The 21,444-nt window shown below is 43.9% G+C and overlaps 1 protein-coding gene across 1 annotated transcript in view; it reads right to left on the bottom strand.

Annotated features, from left to right (window-relative positions):
* The window catches only part of LOC140619845 (uncharacterized), a 64,093-nt gene extending 61,743 nt beyond the window's left edge, over positions 1-2,350 (bottom strand). The window contains exons 1-2 of the mRNA XM_072803769.1: positions 2,197-2,350; positions 1,477-1,572 (exon numbers count right to left, since the gene is read on the bottom strand). Of these exons, the coding sequence (XP_072659870.1) occupies positions 1,477-1,572; positions 2,197-2,335 (235 nt within the window). The 5' untranslated portion in view covers positions 2,336-2,350. The remainder of the gene's footprint in view (positions 1-1,476; positions 1,573-2,196) is intronic.
* Positions 2,351-21,444: the final 19,094 nt, after the last annotated feature.

The following is a 21,444-nucleotide window of genomic DNA, read 5'->3' on the forward strand; positions in this document are numbered from 1 at the left end:
GAGAGCATTCCTCCTGTTATGCCAGGAAATAGTCAGTACACCTCCATCAGAGGTTTTAGAATCAACTAAAGAACTTATAGAAGTTTTCATAAATACAGAATTTAAGCTCCATACATCTATGACAGAATCTTCCAGGGTGTCACATGGCCATTTATTTTTAAAGAGCTTCACCAGCAATTCAATTGTCAACCTGAGGTGACATCTCAATCCCATGGCTTCAATTTTCACTTAATATTAAAATTCTCACATCCACATTTCTAACCTGACCATTTTTCTATCATATATTTCAACGGCTTGTGCAAATCTTCACTTGGAAATACCATCCTCTACTCACACCAGCACATCTCAAACTAATTCATCACTTTTTCTCCAAAACTGATTCCTGTCTTTTATGTTTCTATTACTACTATCCCTATGCAAATTATGTAGGCCCCAAACACCAACTGGAAATTCCTTCTCCCTTACTGCTGAACTGCAAATTTGGAGACATGCAATGAAGTTATTTACAGATCTATTTTACCTCATTAAGCTGTAACTTCTTTGATAGTTATTACACTTTTTTATACTTTCTACTCTCTGTAGCATCCAAAAGAAAGTCTTTGGGATCCCTGGGTGGCGCAGCGGTTTGGCGCCTGCCTTTGGCCCAGGGCGCGATCCTGGAGACCCGGGATCGAATCCCACATCGGGCTCCCGGTGCATGGAGCCTGCTTCTCCCTCTGCCTGTGTCTCTGCCTCTCTCTCTCTCTGTGACTATCATGAATAAATAAATAAAATCTTAAAAAAAAAAAAAAAAAAAAAAAAAAAAAAACAAAAGAAAGTCTTTTAAATAAATACCAAGAGAATGTGTGAGGGAATGAATAAATCAATTAAACAAAAAGTAGCAACAAATTCATCTAAGACAGTTAAATAGGACCATAGTTTTACCTTTCAATTTAGGCAACAGAAACACAGGTCAATTTCAAGATAGAAAGGGAGAAGAAATCAAAAAGAAATGAAACTCAGGGGGCAGCCCCGGTGGCACAGCGGTTTAACGCCACCTGCAGCCCAGGGCGTGATCCTGGAGATCCTGGATCGAGTCCCACATCAGGCTCCCTGTATGATGCCTGCTTCTCCCTCTGTCTGTGTCTCTGCCTCTCTCTCTTTCTGTCTCTATGAATAAATAAATAAAATCTTTAAAAAAAAAATGCTCAACCTTTGAGCTAAAATATTAAAAAAAAAAAAAAAAAAAAAAAGAAACTCAGAGCCCAGACAGAGCTAACAATGGAAAAAAAGAACACATCTGTTAGTGAGAAAGTGTACAAAGGTAAGATGAGAATTGAAGATGGCTGGAAAGCAGATGTGAAATAGTTTCTTCTGAGGCTGTGAGCAAGACTTCATAGTCCCCAATGCTCTGGTATCTGTAAGGGAAAATTATAACCAAAATATAAAAAGTATTGCTTTCTTATTGATTAGTTGGGTTGTTACTAACTTACTCACCTGAAAACAGATCTCTTCTCACATCTCCTTTCTCCAGCCAGGGCCCTTTTCCTTGCTCCAATAAGGAAACCACATAAGGCTTAGAAATGTTAAGACCTGCTTGCAGAAAATGAAATAAATTCCAAATCAGTCCTTCAGTCCCTAGAAGAGAGCCATTAAAACAAAGGCCATGGGATGCCTGGGTGGCTCAGTGGTTGAGTGTCTGCCTTTGGATCAGGGCATGATCCCAGGAGCCTGATGCGGGACTCAATCCTGGGTCTCCAGGATCCTGCCCTGGGCCGAAGGCAGCGCTAAACTGCTGAGCCACCGGAGCTGCCCAGGAGTGTGTGACTCTTGATCTCAGGTTGTAAGATCCAGCTCAAAACTGAGTGTAGATATTACTTAAAAATAAAGATCAGAAAAAAGAAAAGGAAAATACAGGGATGTCTGAGTGGCTCAAGCGGTTGAGCATCTGCCTTCACACTCAGGGCATGATCCTGGGTTCCAGAATCAAGTTGCACATCGGGCTCTTTGCAGGGAGCCTGCTTCTCCCTCTGCCTATGTCTCTGCCTCTCTCTCTCATGAATGAATGAATAAATAAATAAATAAATCTTTAAAAGGAAAAAACTAACAAAAAGAAAAACAACATACTTCCTTGGGAATCTCCAATCAGAAAACCAAGATTCACAACAGCCACCCCAAAGTTCAAATTCTGACTGAGAGGAGGAGAAATCCACTTACCCAGTGAAACAAGGTGGCTATAGTTCTCCAACATTACATGTCTGTACAGATCCCTCTGAGCAGGCTGAAGCCACTCCCACTCCTCCTGGGAGAAGTCAATGGCCACATCTCTGAATGTCACTGACTCCTGAAATGACATAAAGATACCTGCACAACCAACACCCACTTGATCATTGCCCTGATCAAGGAGTGAAATGAGTCCCATTGTGGAGAGCAGACAATATATATAAGTAGCAATGGGAGTTTTCAGAATTCTGAGTGTAAGAGCCTACCTGTTTTGTTTTATTAAGTGGAAAAAGGAGAAAAAATAAATGCAATTTGTCCTGAGATAATACACAGTTTTGTGAGAAAAAAAAAAAAGGATTATACATGCAAACAACATGGATTTCTGGCTTTTTGTTGTAAAAGTTCTTAGAATCTTACAACACTTCATGAATAGTGAAGACAATCCGTTTGTATTTAATAGGCAATGTATATTTTCCTTAATGGCAGCCAATTTTAATATGATTTGGCAAGATTTCTTCCTGGTAACTAATGAGGAAGCAGGAGTAGAAGGCAAACTGAGGGCAAAGCACAAGCTGATTCACCACAGCCCCCCTCCCCCAACCTCCACCCCACCACGACTGGGGACCTGTGTGACATTCCTCAGGCACTCCTGGATGCCCTAAAGCTAAGGGAAGGAAAAACAAATGGCAAAAAAAAAAAAAAAAACAAAAAAAACAAATGGCTAACTTCTAGAGATCACAATCCTCCAAGGCAAGAGTCTCCCTCAGTTTACAAATGTCTTAGTCGGGATCCCTGCATGGAGTCTGTTTCTCCCTCTGCCTGTGTCTCTGCCTCTCTCTCTCTCTCTCTCATGAATAAATAAATAAGATCTTGAAAAGAAAGAAAAGAAAAGAAAAGAAAAGAAAAGAAAAGAAAAGAAAAGAAAAGAAAAAAAAGAAAAAGAAAAAGAAAAAGAAAAGAAAACCTTCCTTCTTGGGGCACCTGGGTGGCTCAGTGGTTGGGCATCTGCCTTCGGCTCAGGGTGTCTCTGCTTCTCTGTATGTGTGTGTCTCTCGTGAATAAATGAATAAAATCTTAAAAAAAAAAAAAAAAAGAAAAGAAAAAGAAAACCTCCCTTCTTCCTTGCCCCCAACTCCCAAGTATATGATCAGTCAACCCTCACAGTCCCCGCAGAGCAGCTTTCTGCCCAAGGGTCCTGTCCCTGGGCTTGAATAAAATCATCTTTCTGCACCAAAGAGTATTAAGAATTCTTTTTTTGGCCATTGGCTCCAGACCCCATCTACATTCAAAAACTACATCAGTAGCAATTGGGTATGGCAGACAGCAGCAGCACCCTTGAGAAGGGACATGCACTCAAGTGCATCACAGCTATCCCCATTCCAGAAGAAACAGCTAGGAAACTGAGGGATACTTGAAGCAAAGTTACAGAACAAGGAGAATTAGCAGTAGAGTGTAAGGACTACCCAAGGAAAAGATATAATACTTCCCAAGACCAAGCCTAGCACTTTCCCCCTCAGAGTTAGGGGTAACAGTTACCTCTGCAGCCTGGTTTTGCCCCACTTGAATAATCCACATAACCATGAAGCTTAAACAAAAATGTTGAAAGGTGCCAAACCAGTAAGAGCCCCGGAAATACCGCAGCTATATTTTACAGCTAAAAAAAAAATTTAGGGGTGCCTGGGTGGCTCAGTGAGTGGAGTCTTAGTTTCAGCTTAGGTCAAGATCTTGGAGCCCTGGGATGGAACATCGGACTGCTTCTTCATCGGATTCTCTCAACCTCTGCCCTTCAACTCCTACTCTCTCAAGTAATCTTAAAAAAAAAAAAAAAAAATTTCTCCCCCTGCTCTCTCAAGTAAATAATCTTTTTTTTTTTTAAATTTTATTTATTTATGATAGTCACAGAGAGAGAGAGGCAGAGACCCAGACAGAGGGAGAAGCAGGCTCCAGGCACCGGGAGCCCGACGTGGGATTCGATCCCGGGTCTCCAGGATCGCGCCCTGGTCCAAAGGCAGGCGCCAAACCCCTGCGCCACCCAGGGATCCCTCAAGTAAATAATCTTTAAAAATTCTCCCCCTGCCCCTCCTCCGTCTTTCAAAAAAAAAAAAATGGTTTTAAATGTTAAAAGATTACTGACTGATAAAGCTATTTCCTAAACAGTGGAATCTGCACCACAGATGGAAACTGCACTCCCAGCAAAACGTGAGGAGCGTCTGGACTTGGAAACAAACATGACACAAAGTAGAGCAGAGAAGTGGAACTAAAAACAGAGGGCCTGGATCAGAATGGGAGGTGTTCTCAACCCCCACGTCTGTGAAGCATAATTGCCCCAGATTTTGTTTTGTTCTTGCTGCATCGCCAGGACTTAGGACGGAGCGCCTGCTGAAATACCCAGGGGGCCTGGGCGGCAGCTCGCCCGCACACACACCTACAATAAGTTCTCCAGAGATGCTGACACTGCTGGTCCAGGAGCCAGACTCTGAGACCACTGACACCTGTGCTGCGAACGGATGCTTAATAAACTCGTGGTGCAGAGGGGCAGCGGAGCATCCTCACCCCCACACCGCGCGAAGGAGGGAAGAATCATCGCCCCCGCCCGCCCCCTCCGGTCCAGGTAGATGCGAGAGCCCGAGCGCAGGACCCGGGGCGGGACGGTTCTGGAGAAGCAGAGCTTCGGTCCCACGGCCCAGAGAACGCAGCCACATTCAGCAAGAAGGAGACTGCAACTTACCTGAGACATAGCTCACGGCGGGACGGGGAAACCGCAGGACCCGGAAAGACAGACGGCAGGACCGGAAAGGAGAGACGGCTCTGCTGCGGCGGAGAACGAAGCACTGAGCGCGCGGCTACAGCGCCCTCGCCCTCCCGCCCCCTTGGCGCCTCCTTCCCCTTTAGTTGGGTCACAGGACCGCGCGCTTCCTCGGCGCCTTCGGTGGGCGAGGCGGTCTCGAGCTGCAGACCTGCCTTCGGCCCTGGACGCCCAGAGAACGTCCCAGCGCGCCAGAGAGGGCCGCTTTACGTACCTCGGAGCCCACGCAAGCCAGACTTCCCGCTCTGCGTCCGCGGACTCCGCCGCGAGCCTCCAGCCAACTCCTCCTGCCAGAGCCTCTGGGACCTGACCCCCACCAGGCCTTGGGCCTCAGACGACTACACTTCCCAGGACCCACCGCGGCCTACGGGGACGATCGGGGAGCGCCTCTCACACGCTGTGCCTCCCCCTGCGCCTGCGCACACAGCGACAGAGCCCACGGACGTCAGACGACTACATTTCCCAGGACCCACCGCGGCCGGAGAGAGGCGGGCAGGAGAGCTCCACTAAGACTTTCGGAGCGCTCCGCAGGGGAGGCAATGGCGCCTCGAGATAAATACCATTGGCCTAAATTACGACTCCCAGAATGTCCCAGGCCCACAGCCTGAGACTTAGAGCCTAACCGGAAGTGGCTGCCGCCGGCCGGGACGGCTGTAGTAAAGAGTTTCCGCAGGTAGGAGCAGGAGCACTAAGGATGGCCGCGGCTCCTGGTTCTCCTGGAGTTCTGAGCCACCCTCGGGAACGAGCCGCTGAAATGGCCCTGTCGTGGCCGCGTCCGGAGGTTTTGGTGTGCAAGCCACCAGCGCCGTGCCCCTGAAGAGTTCAGGGCCTCAGTGGAGGGGAGGCGGGCGTGAAGATGAGGAGAGCGTGAGCCCACGGGACGGGGGATCCAGGGAGATAAAAGGGCAGTCCAGTCCGTTCTAGAAGTGGTGAAGGGTGAGAGGAAGAAAGGGGCTGCGGGAGGGGGTGGGGGGGTGAGCATGATGAGTGAGGGGTAGGATAGGGGAGTGGGAGGGGACTTGTAGCTGCGGGAGGACTGAGTGTCGGGAATGACGAAGTAGGGTGCACAGGGGTACCGAACAGTGGCTGGGGGAACAGCTAGCGCTGCACCTCAACAACTTGAGCACTTTCTTTGAGATTTTACTTATTTATTTATTCGTGACAGACACACAGAGAGGTAGAGGAAGAAGCAGGCTCCTCACAGGAACCCTGATGCAGGACTCGATCCCAGGACCCTGGGATCATGCCCTGAGCCAAAGGCGGCTACTCAACCACTCAGCTACCCAGGCGTCCCTGAAGTTGTTCTTGAAACATATAACATTGTGTACCAGCTGTGCTACAATAAAAACAGGACTTTTTCAGTTCAATGGCCAGGTGAAATGAGGGCCAAGGAGAAGTGGTCTGAGTAGAAGCGAGCCTGGAAAAGTGAGCAAGCCTTGTACAGAGCTTGCAGCTTCAGTGAGGAAACACTGAAGCATGTAATGTTGCAACAGTCGCACTTGCATGTAGTGCCTGGTGTCCCAGCAAATTGAAGGGAAGGAGGACTGGAGCCAGGAAGGCCATTGAAGGCAACGACTCATGTGTGGCATCAGGGGAAACTGATGCAAGGTGCTGTTTTAAAGTAAACTTTATGCCCAACCTGGAGCCTGAATGCACTACCCCTGAGACCAGGAGGGACTTAGAGATCATGTGCTCCAAGGGCCCAGTGTCATCTCTCCCCCCGGCCCCCCCCCCCCCGCCACACACACACGCACACACGCACACACACGACCCTCAGGAAACAGAATCCAGGGGATCTGGATATGAACTGGAAATAGCAGGTGGAACAGAAGGAGGATTGAGGTTTCTTGCTGTGGTGAAATGTTGCCAGAAGTTCCTTCCTTAAAACCTCTACTACCACGGTTATCCACTATGGTGATTTCAACATCCATTTATACGACATGCCCAGATCTTTGGGCTACTCATTTTATTTCACTAAAATGATGAACACATTTAGAAGCAAAGAAATGGATGCCTTTGGGGGATATATAGAGACTGTATGGTTTGATCTCCTGTGTTAATCTCCAACAAACCATTATTTCTCACTGAAGCTTGCTGTGACTTCACTACATCTGCTCTCCCAAATCGTTTTTTCACACAGAAAGTAGCCCAACGTTTATAAAAATTCCACGGGCAACCCCGGTGGCACAGCGGTTTAGCACTGCCTGCAGCCCAGGGCGTGATCCTGGAGACCCTGGATCGAGTCCCACGTTGGGCTCCCTGCATGGAGCCTGCTTCTCCCTCTGCCTGTGTCTCTGCCTCTCTCTCTCTCTTTCTCTCTCTCTCTCTGTCTGTCTCTCTGTCTCTATGAATGAATAAATAAAATCTTAAAAAAAAATTCCAAAGTATTCCTCAGCTTAATGACTTTGATGTCTTTTGGTTACTCTGAAGTAAAGCAAAAGTCCTGATCTCACGTCTGTATTCTCAAGCTTAAATTATTTTCCACTACTCTGCTTTGTTTCCCCAAATGCCATGTATCTTCACATCATAACTTCATTAGTTCATTTCATCTCATCCTTCATATTTCAACCCAGGAAACTCAGAGAACACTTCTCTCTCTGATCAGTGTTCTCTGACTCTCCTGTGATCTCTGAGTAATGTCACTTTGTAAATTCACTGCATTCTGTACTCATTCGCTCTAGCATTTGACTAAGTTGTAGTTATGTTTATAAATCTGTGTATTGTATTATTTTTTTGTTCATAACTGTCTATCTCATTAGACTAGAGTCTAGAGACTGTTTTGCTTATCATTATGCCTAGAACTACCATATTGCTGGCACAGAATGAGGGCCCAAATATATTTATTAACTAAATGACAAATGGCTGTTACCAGATTTTCATTTTTGTCATACAGTGAATTAAATTATCTTTTTTTTTAATTTACTTTTTGTGGGGTGCCTGGGTGGCTCAGTCAGGTGTCTGCTTTCAGCCTGGGTCATGATCCTGGGGTCCTGAGGTCCAGCCCCGTCAGGCTCCCTGCTCAGCAGGCAATCTGTTTCCCCCTCTCTCTGTCTGCCACTGCCTCAACTTGTGCTCTCCCTGTCAAATAAACAAAATCTTTTTAAAAAATAATAAATTTACTTTTTTTGTGAGAATACGCAACTCTATTGACTAGTTCTTATTTATCCTCTGTGAAATACCTATCCACATCCTTTGTCCATTTTTCTCTTGGTTTCTCACTGGGGTTTGGGGGAGAGGGATAAGACCTTTTATTACTTTTAGGTAATTTCTACACCTATCATGGGGCTTGAACTCACAACCCTGGGACACTGGGTGGCTCAATGGTTGAGTGTCTGCCTTTGGCTCAGGGCGTGATTCTGGGGGCATGGGATCGAGTCCTGCATCATGCTCCCCACAGGGAGTCTGCTTCTCCCTCTGCCTGTGTCTCTGCCTCTCTCTGTGTGTCTCTCATGAATAAATAAATAGGTTTTAAAAAATTAAAAAAATTTAAGTCACCGTAGGATAGCTTATTTTTTCGTAAGGGGAAAAAAGAACTAACAACCCTGAGATCAGAAGTCACATGATCTACTGACTGACCCAGCTTCACACCCTAGGATCTCTACATTTTTATCATTGATTTGTAGATCTTTTTTTTTTTTTTTAAGGAGAGGGAGAAATAATTTTTTTGAACATTTATTTATTTATTTGTTTATGGGGGGATGGGTAATATATTTATGGACCATATATCAGGTAAGGGATTATTTATCATTCAAAATACATAAGGAATTCATACAGGTAATAGCAAAAAGAAAAAACCTGATTTTGATTCATTTTCGATACAATATCCTCAGTATTAACGTTTTTTGTAATTTTTAAAAATTTTTTATTGGAGTTCAATTTGCCAACATATAGCATAACACCCAGTGCTAATCCCACCAAGTGCCCCCCTCAGTGCCCATCACCCAGTCACCCCAACCCCCCACCCACCTCCCCTTCTACTACCCCTTGTTCATTTCCCAAAGTTAGTTGTCTCTCATGTTTTGTCACCCTCACTGATATTTTCACTCATTTTCTCTCCTTTCCCTTTATTCTCTTTCACTAATTTTTATATTCCCCAAATGAATGAGACCATATAATGTTTGTTCTTTTCTGATTGACGTATTTCACTTAGCATAATACCCTCCAGGTCCCTCCATGTTGAAGCAAATATTGGGTATTTGTCCATTCTAATGGCTGAGTAATATTCCATTGTATACATATACCACATCTTCTTTATCCATTCATCTTTCGATGGACACCATGGCGCCTTCCAGTTTGTCTATTGTGAACATTGCTGCTATAAACATCGGGGTGCAGGTGTCCCGGCGTTTCACTGCATCTGTATCTTTGGGGTTAATCCCTAGCAGTGCAATTGCTGGGTCGTAGGGCAGGTCTATTTTTAACTCTTTGAAGAACCCCCACAGTTTTCCAGAGTGGCTGCACCAGTTCACATTCCCACCAACATGCAACAGGGTTCCCCTTACTCCACATCCTCTCCAACATTTGTTGTTTCCTGTCTTGTTAATTTTTCCCATTCTCACTGTTGTGTGGTGGTATCTTGTTGTGGTTTTGATTTGTATTTCCCTGATGGCCAGTGATGCAGAGCATTTTCTCATGTGCGTGTTGGCCATGTCTATGTCTTCCTTTGTGAAATTTCTGTTCATGTCTTTTGCCCATTTCATGATTGGATTGTTTGTTTCTTTTCTGTTGAGTTGAATAAGTTCTTTATAGATCTTGGATACTAGCCCTTTATCTGATAGGTCATTTACAAATATCTCCTCCCATTCTGTAGGTTGTCTTTTAGTTTTGTTGACTGTTTCTTTTGCTGTACAGAAGCTTACCTTGATGAAGTCCAAATAATTCATTTTGCTTTTGTTTCTCTTGACTTCATGGATGTATCTTGCAAGAAGTTGCTGTGGCCAAGTTCAAAAAGGGTGTTGCCTGTGTTCTCCTCTAGGATTTTGATGGAATCTTGTCTCACATTTAGATCTTTCATCCATTTTGAGTTTATCTTTGTGTATGGTGTCAGAGAATGGTCAGGTTTCATTCTTCTGCATGTGGATGTCCAATTTTCCCAGCACCATTTACTGAAGAGACTGTCTTTTCTCCAGTGGATAGTCTTTCCTGCTTTGTCGAATATTAGTTGACCATAGAGTTGAGGGTCCACTTCTGGATTCTCCATTCTGCTCCATTGATCTGTGTGTCTGTTTTTGTGCCAGTACCACAATGTCTTGATGACCACAGCTTTGTAGTACAACCTGAAATCTGACATTGTGATGCCCCCAGCTATGATTTTCTTTTTTAATATTCCCCTGGCTATTCGGGGTCTTTTCTGATTCCACACAAATCTTAAGATGATTTGTTCCAACTCTCTGAAGAAAGTCCATGGTGTTTTGATAGGGATTGCAGTAAATGTGTAAATTACCCTGGGTAATATTGACATTTTCACAATATTAATTCTTTCAAACCATAAGCATGGAATATTTTTCCATCTCTTTGTGTCTTCCTCAATTTCTTTCAGAAGTGTCCTGTAGTTTTTAGGGTATAGATCCTTTACCGCTTTAGTTAGGTTTATTCCTAGGTATCTTATGCTTCTGGGTGCAATTGTAAATGGGATTGAGTCCTTAATTTCTCTTTCTTCAGTCTCATTCTTAGTGTATAGAAATGCCACTGATATCTGGGCATTGAGTTTGTATCCTGCCACACTGCCGAAATGCTGTATGAGTTCTAGCAATCTTGGGGTGGAGTCTTTTGGGTTTTCTATGTACAGTATCATGTCATCTGCAAAGAGGGAAAGTTTGACTTCTTTGCCAATTTGAATGCCTTTTATTTCTTTCTGCTGCCTGATTGCTGAGGCTAGGACTTCTACTACTATGTTGAATAGCAGTGGTGAGAGTGGACATCCCTGTAGTGTTCCTGATCTTAGGGGAAAGGCTCCCAGTGTTTCCCCATTGAGAAAGATATTTGCTGTGGGCTTTTTGTAGATGGCTTTTAAGATGCTGATGAATGTTCACTCTATCCCTACACTCTGAAGAGTTTTGATTAGGAATCGATGCTGTATTTTGTCAAATGCTTTCTCTGCATCTATTGAGAGGATCATGTGGCTCTTGTTTTTTTCTCTTGTTGATATGACCAGTCACATTGATTGCTTTATGATTGTTGAACCAGCCTTGCATCCCGGGGATAAATCCCACTTGGTCATGGTGAATAATATTCTTAAGGTACTGTTGGATCCTATTGACTAGTATGTTTTTTTTTAATTTTTTTTAATTTTTATTTATTTATGATAGTCACAGAGAGAGAGAGAGAGAGGCAGAGATATAGGCAGAGGGAGAAACAGGCTCCATGCACTGGGAGCCCGATGTGGGATTCGATCCCGGGTCTCCAGGATCGCGCCCTGGGCCAAAGGCAGGCACCAAAGCGCTGCGCCACCCAGGGATCCCTATTGACTAGTATGTTGTTGAGAATTTTTGCATCTGTGTTCATCAGTGATATTGGTCTATAATTCTCCTTTTTGGTGGGGTCTTTGTCTGGTTTGGAATTAAGATGATGCTGGACTCATAGAACGAGTTTGGAAGTACTCCACCTCTATCTTTCCGAACAGCTTTAGTAGAATAGGTATGATTTCTTCTTTAAACGATTGTTAGAATTCTCCTGGGAAGCCAAATGGCCCCAGACTCTGGTGTCTTGGGAGGTTTTTGATAACTGCTTCAATCTCCTACCTGGTTATCGGCCTGTTCAGGTTTTCTATTTCTGCCTGTTCCAGTTTTAGTAGTTTTTGGTTTTCCAGAAATGCGTTCTTTCTTCTAGATTGCCTAATATATTGGCGTATAGCTGCTCATAATAAGGTTTTTAAATAATTTGTATTTCCTTGGTGTTGGTGGTGATCTCTCCTTTCTCATTCATGATTTTATTAATTTGAGTCTTTTCTCTCTTCTTTTTAATAAGGCTGGCTAAGGTTTCTCTATCTTATGGATTCTTTCAAAGAACCAACTTCTGGTTTGTTGATCTGTTCCACAGTTCTTCTGGTCTCTATTTTATTGAGTTCTGCTTGAATTTTTATTAACTGTTTTCTTCTTCTGGGTGATGGTTTCATTTGTTGTTCCTTCTCCAGCTCCTTTAGGTGCAAGGTTAGCTTTTGTATTTGAGTTCTTTCCAGTTTTTGAATGGATGCTTGTACTGCGATGTATTTCCCCCTCAGGACTGCTTTTGCTGTATCCCAAAGATTTTGAATGGTTGTATCTTCATTCTCATTAGTTTCCATGAATCCTTTTAATTCTTCTCTAATTTCCTGGTTGACCCTTTCATCTTTTAGCAGGATGGCCCTTGACCTCCACGTGTTTGAAATCCTTCCAAACTTCTTGTGGTTTAGTTCTAGTTTCAAAGCATTATGGTCTGAAAATATGCAGGGTACAATCCCAATCTTTTAGTATCGGTTAAGACCTGATTTTTGACCCAGTATGTGGTCTATTCTGGAGAAAGTTCCATGTGCACTTGTGAAGAATATGTATTCAGTTGCGTTTGGATATAAAGTTCTGTAAATATCTGTGAAATCCATCTGATTTGGTGTATCATTTAAACCTCTTGTTTCTTTGGAGATGTGTTTAGAAGATCTGTCGATTATAGAAAACGCTGTGTTCAAGTTACCAAGTATAAGTATATTATTATCTAAGTATGTCTTAACTTTGGTTATTAATTGATTGATATATTTGGCAGCTCCCACATTCGGGGCATAAATAGTCATGATTGTTAGTCCTCTTGTTGGATAGATCCTTTCAGTATGATATAGTGTCCCTCTTTATCTCTTACCACAGTCTTTGGGATAAACTTTATCTGATATTAGGATGGCTACCCCTGCTTTCCTTTGAGGACCATTTGAATGGTTCTCCAACCTTTTATTTTCAGGCTGTAGGTGTCCTTATGTCTAAAATGAGTCTCTTGTAGACAGCAAATAGATGGGTCCTGCTTTTTTATCCAGTCTGAAACCCTGCTCCTTTTGATGGGATCATTAAGTCCATTCACGTTCAGAATTACTGTTGAAAGATATGAATTTAGGGCAGCCCCAGTGGCGCAGCAGTTTAGCGCCACCTGCAGCCCAGGGTGTGACCCTGGAGACCCTGGATCGAGTACCACATCAGGCTCTCTGCATGGAGCCTGCTTCTCCCTCTGCCTGTGTCTCTGCCTCTCATTCTCTCTCTGTATCTCTATGAATAAATAAATAAAATCTAAAAAAAAAAAGGTATGAATTTAGTGTCATCATGATACCTATTCAGTCCCTATTTTTGTGGATTGTTTCTTTGGACTTGCTCTTTCTTTTACAGAGTCCCCCTTAATATTTCTTGCAGAGCTGGTTTGGTGGTCATATATTCTTTCAGTTTCTGCCTATCTTGGAAGCTCTTTATCTCTCCTTCTATTCTGAATGAGAGCCTTGTTGGATACAGTATTCTTGGCTGCATGTTCTTCTCATTTAGGACCTGGAATATATCCTGCCAACCCTTTCTGGCCTCCCAGGTCTCTGTGGAGAGGTCTGCTGTTATCCTAATACTTCTCCCCATAAATGTTAGGGGGTTCTTGTCTCTTGCTGCTTTAAGGATCTTCTCTTTATCTTTGGAATTTGCAAGTTTCACTATTAAATGTCGACGTGTTGAGCGGTTTTTATTCATTTTTTTGGGGGGGTGTCTCTCTATCTCCTGGATCTGAATGCCTGTTTCCCTTCCTAAGTTAGGGAAGTTCTCAGCTATGATTTGTTCAAATACACTTTCTGGACCTCTGTCCCTTTTAGCGCCCTCTGGAACCAAATTAAACATAGATTTTTCCTTCTGAGGTTGTCATTTATTTCCCTTAACCTATTCTCATGATCTTTTAATTGTTTTTCTCTTTTTTCCTCAGCTTACTTCCTTGCCATTAACTTGTCTTCTATGTCACTCACTCGTTCTTCTACCTTGTTAACCCTCGTTGTTAGGACCTCCAGTTTGGATTGCATCTCATTTAATTGATTTTTAATTTTGGCCTGATTAGATCTGAATTTTGCAGTCATGAAGTCTGTTGAATCCTTTATGCTTTTTTCTAGAGCCACCAGTAGCTTTATAGTTGTACTTCTGAATTGGCTTTCTGACATTGAATTGTAATCCAAATTTTGTAACTCTGTGAGAGAGTACTGTTTCTGATTCTTTTGTGGTGAGTTTTTCCTTCTAGTCATTTTTCTCAGTGCAGAGTGGCCAAAAACAAGTTGTACTGGAAAAAGGAGATCAAGAGAGAAAAAAAGGGGGGGGGAACAGAAAACAAAAAACAAGGGGAGTATCCTCTGATTCTATATACTGTAAATCCCTCTACTTCCTCTAGAACTTTCCAGTGCTGCTTGGTCAATAACTTGCTTTACCCCTGTCCTTCCAGCTGGTCTTCTGGGGGAGGGGCCTGCTGTGCTGATTCTCAGGTGTGTGCACCTAGGGGAGCTGCCCAGCCCCCTTCCAGGTGCACGGCTCAGTGGGATCTGTTTATCCTGTGATGCCCCTGCTCAGTCCCAGGTACAAGGTGACACCAGGAGGAACAACAACAGTGGCGGCAGCCAGCTGTCCAGCTCTGAAGTCAGCTCCCGCAGTAACTACTGCAGCTCCTAGTCTGCAGGGGCCTGGATGCTCCAGGGGCGGGGTGGCGCCAATCTGCACAGCTCGGGGCCACCAGCGGCAGGAGTGTCCTTGCTGTCCTGTGTCCTCCTGGCCTCTGCGTATCCCAGGGGGAGTGCCAGATCTTGGGCTGTGTCTCCCAGCACCCTTGATTCCAGGGCCTGCACCTCTGGAATGGCGCTCCCAGGGCTGCGCAGCCCACTCATGCGGAGCCCCCACCTGAGCCACCCGAGCTGCTCCCTGGCGCGTGCTGTACGGGTGCTCTAGGCCTTTACGGAGCTCGGCCTGGGGTGTGTGGCGCACTCTCCCCCGGGGCGCAGTTCCTCTGTTAGTGCCCCTGGGAGTCTGAGGGCATCCCCGCCCCTCCTGGGATCCTGTCCGAGTTCCCTGCGAGCGCCTTTCCAGACTGGGCTTTCCCGTCCTGAGGGCACTTGCCTAGCGGCCTTAGCCCGGCTCCTCGCGGCGGGCCCCTGCTCCTTGGATGCTTTTTTTTTTTTAATTTTATTTATTTATGATAGTCACAGAGAGAGAGAGAGGCAGAGACACAGGCAGAGGGAGAAGCAGGCTCCATGCACCGGGAGTCCGACGTGGGATTCGATCCTGGGTCTCCAGGATCGCGCCCTGAGCCAAAGGCAGGCGCCAAACCGCTGCGCCACCCAGGGATCCCTAGATGCTTTTTTATTTCTTTTTTTCTGTCTCCCTACTTTGATAGAAGCGCAAACTCTTCTCACTGTAGCATTCCAGGCTGTTCTCTCTTTAAATCTCAGGCCGAATTCGTAGGTTTTCAGGATAATTTGTTTTGTTTTGTTTTAAGATTTATTTATTTATTTATTTATTTATTTATTTATTTATTTATTTATTTATTTATTCATGATAGACATAAAGAGAGAGAGAGAGGCAGAGACACAGGAGGAGGGAGAAGCAGGCTCCAGCAGGGAGCCCGACGTGGGACTCAATCCCCGGACTCCAGGATCGCGCCCCGGGCCAAAGGGAGGCGCCAAACCGCTAAGCCACCCAGGGATCCCGGTTTTCAGGATAATTTGAAAGTTATCTAGGTAAGTTGGTGGGGACAGGTGACTTGGGGACCCTACTCCTCTGCCGTCTTGCCCTGTTGAACCTAAGGAATTTAACAAAAATCCTCTACCCCTGGACAAGAAGAGCAGGACTAACTCCATTTTGTGCTACACCCGCCATCTCATGTATTACCCCGACATGACCTGCTTATTGCTTAAGGCACTCCCCCACCCTGGTCAAGCCGCTGAGCACACCCTTACCAGAAACCGGCTCATATAGGAATGCGGAACCCCTAGCAGCCAGAGAATGTAAACCCCGCCTTTTGCCCGCCAAACCTGCGCGCCAATTCTGACCAGAGTGATAGGCTAGTTCAAACGGTCACTATAGGGTAAATTGTAATTCAATTGGCCACCTGCGTGTAAACCGACAGGACTATGCAGCTTTCTGTGTGTGTTACAATCTCATTGGCCACTGGCCCCTATAAAACTGCTGTGCCTCTTATCCTCGGGGTCCAAGTCCCTGCTCTGCTTTGTCGGGTATACTTGCACCCAAGCTCAAGCTTGCAAATAAACCCTTGTGCGCTTGCATCGGAATCAGCTCCTTGGTGGTTTCTCCGATTCGCAATCTTGGGCACGTGCCCCGCCTCCTACGTATCTATCTATCTATCTATCTATCTATCTATCTATCTATCTATCTAAGAGAGAGGGAGAGAGAGAGCACAGAGGGGAGGGATAGAGGGAGATGCAAAGCACAGCACCCAATGCAGGGCTCACTCTCATGACCCTGGGATCATGACCTGAACCTAAATCAAGAGTGAGACGTTTAACCAACTGAGTCACCTAGGTGCTCCAATTTGTAGGAGCTCTTTATGTGGAATTTTATGCCTTTGGTGTATATGTTGCAGATACAGCATATTCTCAAAAGTCATAACTTCTGTTTTCTCTTTGTATGGTGTGTGTGTGCATGCTGTACTTTGAAATTTCGTGCAGTAAAACCTATCTGTCATTTCCCTTTTGGCTTTTGAATTTCCCTTGTGTACAGAAGTTATCTACGTATTAAGTTTTTTTTTTTTTCGTATTAAGTTTTAAAATATATTCTATACTCTCCTATGCGAAATTCCCTTATATCTCTGTTTCAAGATCCTTTGTTTGGTCCCAGTGATCTGTTTATTCCTGTACCAGTATTATACTGTTTTAGTTACAATAGCTTTCTGATAGATCACGTTCCTTCTTACTCTTTTTTTTCCCCCTGAGATTTTATTTATTACTCATGAGAGACACACAGAGAGAGGCAGAGACAGAAGCAGACTCCCCTCAGGGAGCCTGATATGGAACTTGATCCAGGACTCTGGGATCATGCCCTGAGTCTAAAGCAGACACTTTATTATTTTTTTAAGATTTTTTTTTTATTCAGAGAGAGAGAGAGAGAGAGAGAGAGGCAGAGACACAGGCAGAGGGAGAAGCAGGCAGAAAGCCTGACGTGGGACTCGATCCAGGGTCTCCAGGATCACGCCCTAGGCTGCAGGCGGTGCTAAACCGCTGCGCCACCGGGGCTGCCCCCAAACACTTTATTTTTTTTAAAGATTTTATTTATTTATTCATGAGAGACACAGAGAGAGAGACAGAGAGACAGAGAGAGAGAGAGAAGCAGGCTCCATGCAAGGAGCCCGATGCAGGACTCGATTCTGGAACTCCAGGATCACACCCTGGGCTGAAGGCAAGGCGCTAAACCGCTGAGCCACCCAGGGATCCCCTAAAGCAGACACTTTAGACTTCAACCACTGAGCCACCGAGGTGTCCCCCTGTCTTATTCTTTCTCTTCTAATTTTTTCTAGGTTATTCTTACAAGTTTGTCTCATAAGATATATTTTAGATATTTTTTAGAATATTCTTGCCAAATTCTCTTAACAGAATTCATTAGAATTCAATCATGACTATTCAGGTTAAAGAGAAAAACCATGCACTATCTATAGAGGAAAAGTTAAGTGACAGTGGATTTTTTATCTGAATCCATGGAAGCCAGGGGAGGTGGTACAACATTTTTCACATGCTGGAAAAAAAATTGTTAATCCTTAATTCTATATCTACCAAAAAAATATTCTTCAGAAACCAAGGGGAAATAAAGACCTTCAGATGATGAAGATGAAGGAAAACTAAGAATTTGGCACCAGCAGGCCTTATATTGAAGACTAACTAGGAGCACGTGGGTGGCTCTGTCAGTGAAGCATCTGCCTTCCTCTCAGGTCATGATCCTGGGATTGAGCCCCACATTGGACTCCCTGATCAACTGGGGGGATCTGCTTCTCCCTCTGCCCCTTCCCCCACTCTTGTGCTCGTTCTACCTCGCTTGCTGTCTCTCAAATAAATAAAATATATTTTTTTTAAGTATAGCACCATCTGATGTGTTTGGAGTATCAACAGTGATGTTGATAGGAAGGGTTAAATGAACGTAGATGGAAGTAAGGTTTCTGCACTTCAGTCAAAGTGGTAAAATGTCAATATGAGCATGCTGTGTTAAATTAGGTATTTATATTGTAATACTAAGTGAAACCACAAAGATACCTCAAAATATTTTCAATAAGGAAAAATAATTCTAAAAAAATGTTCAAGTAACCCACATAAAAGCAAGAAAACATAAAAAGATGAGAAACAGAAGGAACAAGTCCCATCTAAATATTAGGTGTATAAATAGTATACACACACACACACACACACTTAACTGTGACTCTACTGTATAAAATAACTGTCACCAATGACTCTCCTTTTTCCATAGCACTTCCTGTAGTGTCTCTAATCAAATGTATCTTCTCAAAAGGTCCTTTTAAAACGACTCCATCCAATTGTAGCTTCTTTCACATCCACATTAATCTTGGTCATATTGCCCTGCATTGTTTTTGTCATAGTATTTATTCTTCCCAGACTCCTTCTCCTCATTTCCCCTCTCCCCTCACTAGAAGGAATATAAACTCGTGAGAGCAGAAGGCTTTTCTGTCCTGTTCAGACCTTGACCCCATCACCTAAAAGAGCAGTACGGGAGAAGTAGTACATGGTGTATAGAGGCTTATAAAGTATTTTTGAATAAGTGAATGAATAGATCCAAGTAGTAGCATTTTGTAATGTGCATGTTTCATTGTACTGATTTATCATAAGTTAGTCAAATAGAGTCAAAGACTCTAATGTTTAAACTAGACAACAGGATATAATTTTTTATCCATTAACATTAAATTCTATACAGTGGGGGATGCCTAGGTGTCTCAGTGGTTGTTTGCTTTGGCTCAGGTCGTGATCCTGGGGTCCTGGAATCAAGTCCCACATTGAGCTCCCCATGGGGAGCCTGCTTTTCCTTCTACCTATGTCTCTACCTTTCTCTGTGTCCCTCATGAATAAATAAAATCTTTTTCTTTTTTGAATAAAATCTTTAAAAAAGAACGTTTTTCATCTATATTATAAACGTCAGGCCCTGGAAAGTACATAAAGCCCAGCAAAAGAGAAAATAATTCTCAGATGCATCAGTATTATCTTGAAAGGACCAGTGATACACGTGATTCCCTCATTTTGTGAAGACCCTGAGGGACAGGTCCAGCGGAAACCTTCCCAGGGATCAAAGCCATGAGCAGTGCACTGGGGAGTTTACTTAACACAGATGGAGGATGGCTAGAAACATGGATATGCAAGGATACCTTGGCAGAGGTAACCCAGTTGGCTGGTTGTTAGGATCCAGACAGGAATAAAGCAAACAAGGAAGTCTGAGGAAAAGGCAACATGAACTCTGCACTTTGGTAGTGGACATAAAGCAGGTTGGTTCTTATGTCTTACAATACTTAGAAGAGGCAGAGAAAGCAAACAGGGGCAGTGTGACTCATCCTGTGTGTATGAGCTGCCTTCAGGTCCAGTGAGCATTTTAAGGCAAAGTAAGTATAATAATGGGATTGTGATCATGGTTAAGACCACAAGCGTTAATGATATTTGCCTACCCAGAAGCAGTCAGCCCAACAGACAGTAAAATGGCCTATTGATGATTCCTTGGTTTTATAGTATATACTTGTGACCCAATTATCAGGTCCTCAAGGATATCCAGCTTCTACATTTTTTATTATAGAAATAAGACCTTCATAAGCTGCCCATCTGTTTTGGCTCTTTAGACCCCAGGATCAATTAGCCACTTCCACAGTTGCCTGCAGCAACAGCAATTCTGATTACCATCCAGATCTTGAGGCTATCACAGTAATCCTGCCATTTTGTCTATCAAATTAAATTCTGGGGATCCCTGGGTGGCGCAGCGGTTTGGCGCCTGCCTTTGGCCCAGGGCGCGATCCTGGAGACCCAGGATCGAATCCCACATCGGGCTCCCGGTGCATGGAGCCTGCTTCTCCCTCTGCCTGTGTCTCTGCCTCTCTCTCTCTCTCTGTGACTATCATAAATAAATAAAAATTAAAAAAAAATTCAAATTAAATTCTGCTACTAGACCTGTTCCATCACAGAACCCAGAAGTCTCCTTTGATATCAAGGACCTCACTTTGGGGCACCCTTGATGCTTAGCACAGCAATGAGCACATATTTATAAGACCCTGGTGCTCCTCTTACCCACATTAATTTCTCGATGTCCCTCTTGGAGGTCAAGGTTGGGAGAATTGGTAAATGGATTACTCATAACAAACCTATATCATCACATTTCCTTAAATTCATATATTATGCCAAGGAGTTTTTGACAGCCCATCTTTGTATTGGCTTCTGTCAAGTCCAAGATTTCAGATAATAAACTGAACAGAAAGAAAGATACTGATAGATTAACAAAATCAAAATCTTGTTCATTGTAAAAACTAACAGGCAGACTTTTGCCAAGATGAAATGAGAATAAAAGAGAATCACAAATAAACATAAATGAAAAAATCAGCATAACACAGATACAGAAGAGATCCAAATAACTATAATTTGATACCAGTAAACATAAATTGCTAGAGAAACACCCTACTCAAACTTCCTGAATAATATATAAAGCAATGGGAGTTGCATGTGATCTCCTGCAGTAAGTTCCTAGTCTTCTCAGGATTTGTCACCTGTCTCTAGAATGCACATGGGGCATCAGGGTCTCCAAAATGCTAGCCAGCTCTTCCTCATCCCACTGGTTGTAGCAATTTCACTGTTACCAGACTATGTCCAGATAGTCTGGACCTCTTCAGACTATCAGGCAGCCCTGGGGGTAAACCTGAATGTGTAATGTCTGCTCCATGTTAATGCAAACCTCATCCAATCCTTTTTCCTGAATAGGATAAAAAGAATGTATCTGTCAAATCAAAGTCTATATCCTAGGTACCTGAGAGCATATAAATCTTCTTTAGGAATAGTATCACATCTGCTAAGAGGACTATTACTTGGTTGAATGTGTCTAGTTCATAGGCATTGTAGTCTGTAGGGCTTGCCAGGCTTCTAAAAAGCCTGAAGTACTGAAGTAGATAGCAGTGTGATATCAACTCTACCAGTGTATCCTTTAGGTCTTTTAGAATAGCACTCATTTCTGCCACCCCCTCTCATCTCCCCCTCCCCCCCCCCAGTGCATTACTGTGTTTTATCTACTATCCTATCCAAGGAGAAAGTCTTAGGGACCTCCATTTGGCCTTCCCCACTATGGTGAGCCTTAGCCAAAGACCAGGGATCCAGGGCCAGGTTTACTCCAGCTGCCAAGAATGCCAACCTGTCCAACAGCACAGAGCCTCTCTCACCAGGGTTGATTTGGCTACTGCCATTAGTGAAGGTCCAGAATAAGAGACCAGGGCTGAGCCCC

This window comes from Canis lupus, chromosome 27 (assembly GCF_048164855.1).
Source record: "Canis lupus baileyi chromosome 27, mCanLup2.hap1, whole genome shotgun sequence".
In the NCBI taxonomy this organism is placed as follows: Eukaryota; Metazoa; Chordata; class Mammalia; order Carnivora; family Canidae; genus Canis; species Canis lupus.